At 30.0% G+C, this 1,488-nt stretch overlaps 1 protein-coding gene across 4 annotated transcripts in view; it reads right to left on the bottom strand.

Annotated features, from left to right (window-relative positions):
- Nucleotides 1-26: 26 nt before the first annotated feature.
- Nucleotides 27-1,488, bottom strand: part of LOC116852678 — an 8,824-nt gene continuing 7,362 nt past the window's right edge. For 3 of the 4 annotated variants that reach the window (XM_032833258.1, XM_032833256.1, XM_032833257.1), the window contains exon 7: nt 437-1,265. In XM_032833258.1, the coding sequence (XP_032689149.1) occupies nt 1,211-1,265 (55 nt within the window). In that variant the 3' untranslated portion in view covers nt 437-1,210. Of the gene's footprint in view, nt 1,266-1,488 lie in introns of all 4 variants that reach the window. The other variant, XM_032833260.1, reaches the window with a different exon arrangement.

The following is a 1,488-nucleotide window of genomic DNA, read 5'->3' as shown; positions in this document are numbered from 1 at the left end:
ACACGGTGCTGTGATTGGCTGTGTCCAAATGCACCGTGTCCAAGTGCACCGCTCCCCTTAAATTGTAAGATGGTAACATTACACGGAGGTTAATAAACCTACCATTAAGCTCTCAGTAACATGAAAATGTTCGTCCACACTCATTCCATTAACATACCAGAAACCTTGCAGGACATGTTATGTTAATATTCATGTAACATGCCAAGGACCTTATAATGGAGGGATAATATAATATTATTGTGCAAGGATTTTTTTAGTATTATGAAGGATTTACACATCCGATGATACAACATTTGATATACGATATCCAATAAGAGAATAGCTTTCTAATAAAGAATTCAATTATCCAAAGTAAAAGGTGCTCTCCTGTTGGATATCGTATGTTGTTATTATCAGACGCTATATAAACCCTTCATAATACTAAACAAAACCCTTATACAAAAATATTTTATTAGCCTATTCGACTATTGGCAAAGAAGTGATTAAATATTATTAGTTTACGATACTTTTCGATTGCTTTTCGCCAATAGTTTAACAGTCAATCTTCTTCTTTCTTCAATAAGAAATCTCACAATCTGTAAACAATTCATATAAATTCGAAGTATTGTATTTATAATGTAATAGTTGTAGCAATGTAAAAAATGTTTTCTTTATATAAACATTATATATATTTTATAGAAAGTATATAAACTTGGGTGTATATCAGTTGGACACGGGGCAATTGGACACAGTCCAATCACAAGTCGCTGTTCCAAGGGACCCTACAAATGTCTCTAATCACACGGTGCTGTGATTGGCTGTGTCCAAATGCACCGTGTCCAAGTGCACCGCTTCCTATAAACTTTACCTTTCTGAAGTAACTCTTATTTAATGACATTCACTTTTTATGTGAAATCAATTGTTATAATGTTAAATCAATTGTTATCAATTGTTATAAATCAATTGTTAAAAGTATAATGTAAGGAAACAATTACATAAAATAAAAATCAATAAAATAAAATAAACAAAATAAAATATACATAAAAACAATGTAATATGCAAGGTTTGTCATGTTTTTAGAATAAACTTTGGTTTCCTCTCAATTTCAGGATGTCTTTAAAAAAAAATAGAGAAAAGAAAATATTTAGTAAATAAAAAAAATGAGCCCGTCAATCTAAGAAATCGTAGGGAGAGTTCAGGAAGGTTAATAAAATATTATAATTTATAAAGATTAGGTCGCAACTTTTTCGTCGGGTTCTGTTTCGCGTTGCTGTATCACTTTTTTCCTAAACAAAATATCAATAATTAACATAAAATTTGTAATCCATCCTTATAGTACAAACGTTTAAAAATAACAAGTTTTTACATATATAATTCAATTTTAAGTGAATATATATATACAGGGTTGGGAAAGTTACTTTATAAAAGTAACTCGTTACCGTTACCGTTCCTTTTTCTAAAAAGTAACTCGTTACCGTTATTCGTTACCAATTTCAAAAAGTAACTCGT

The sequence above is a fragment of the Odontomachus brunneus genome, unplaced genomic scaffold (assembly GCF_010583005.1).
Source record: "Odontomachus brunneus isolate Ranch 3 - 2012 unplaced genomic scaffold, Obru_v1 Obru_scaffold_248, whole genome shotgun sequence".
NCBI classification, from domain to species: domain Eukaryota; kingdom Metazoa; phylum Arthropoda; class Insecta; order Hymenoptera; family Formicidae; genus Odontomachus; species Odontomachus brunneus.
Note: the sequence above shows the minus strand (reverse complement) of the source record. Positions and strands in the feature narration are given on the sequence as shown.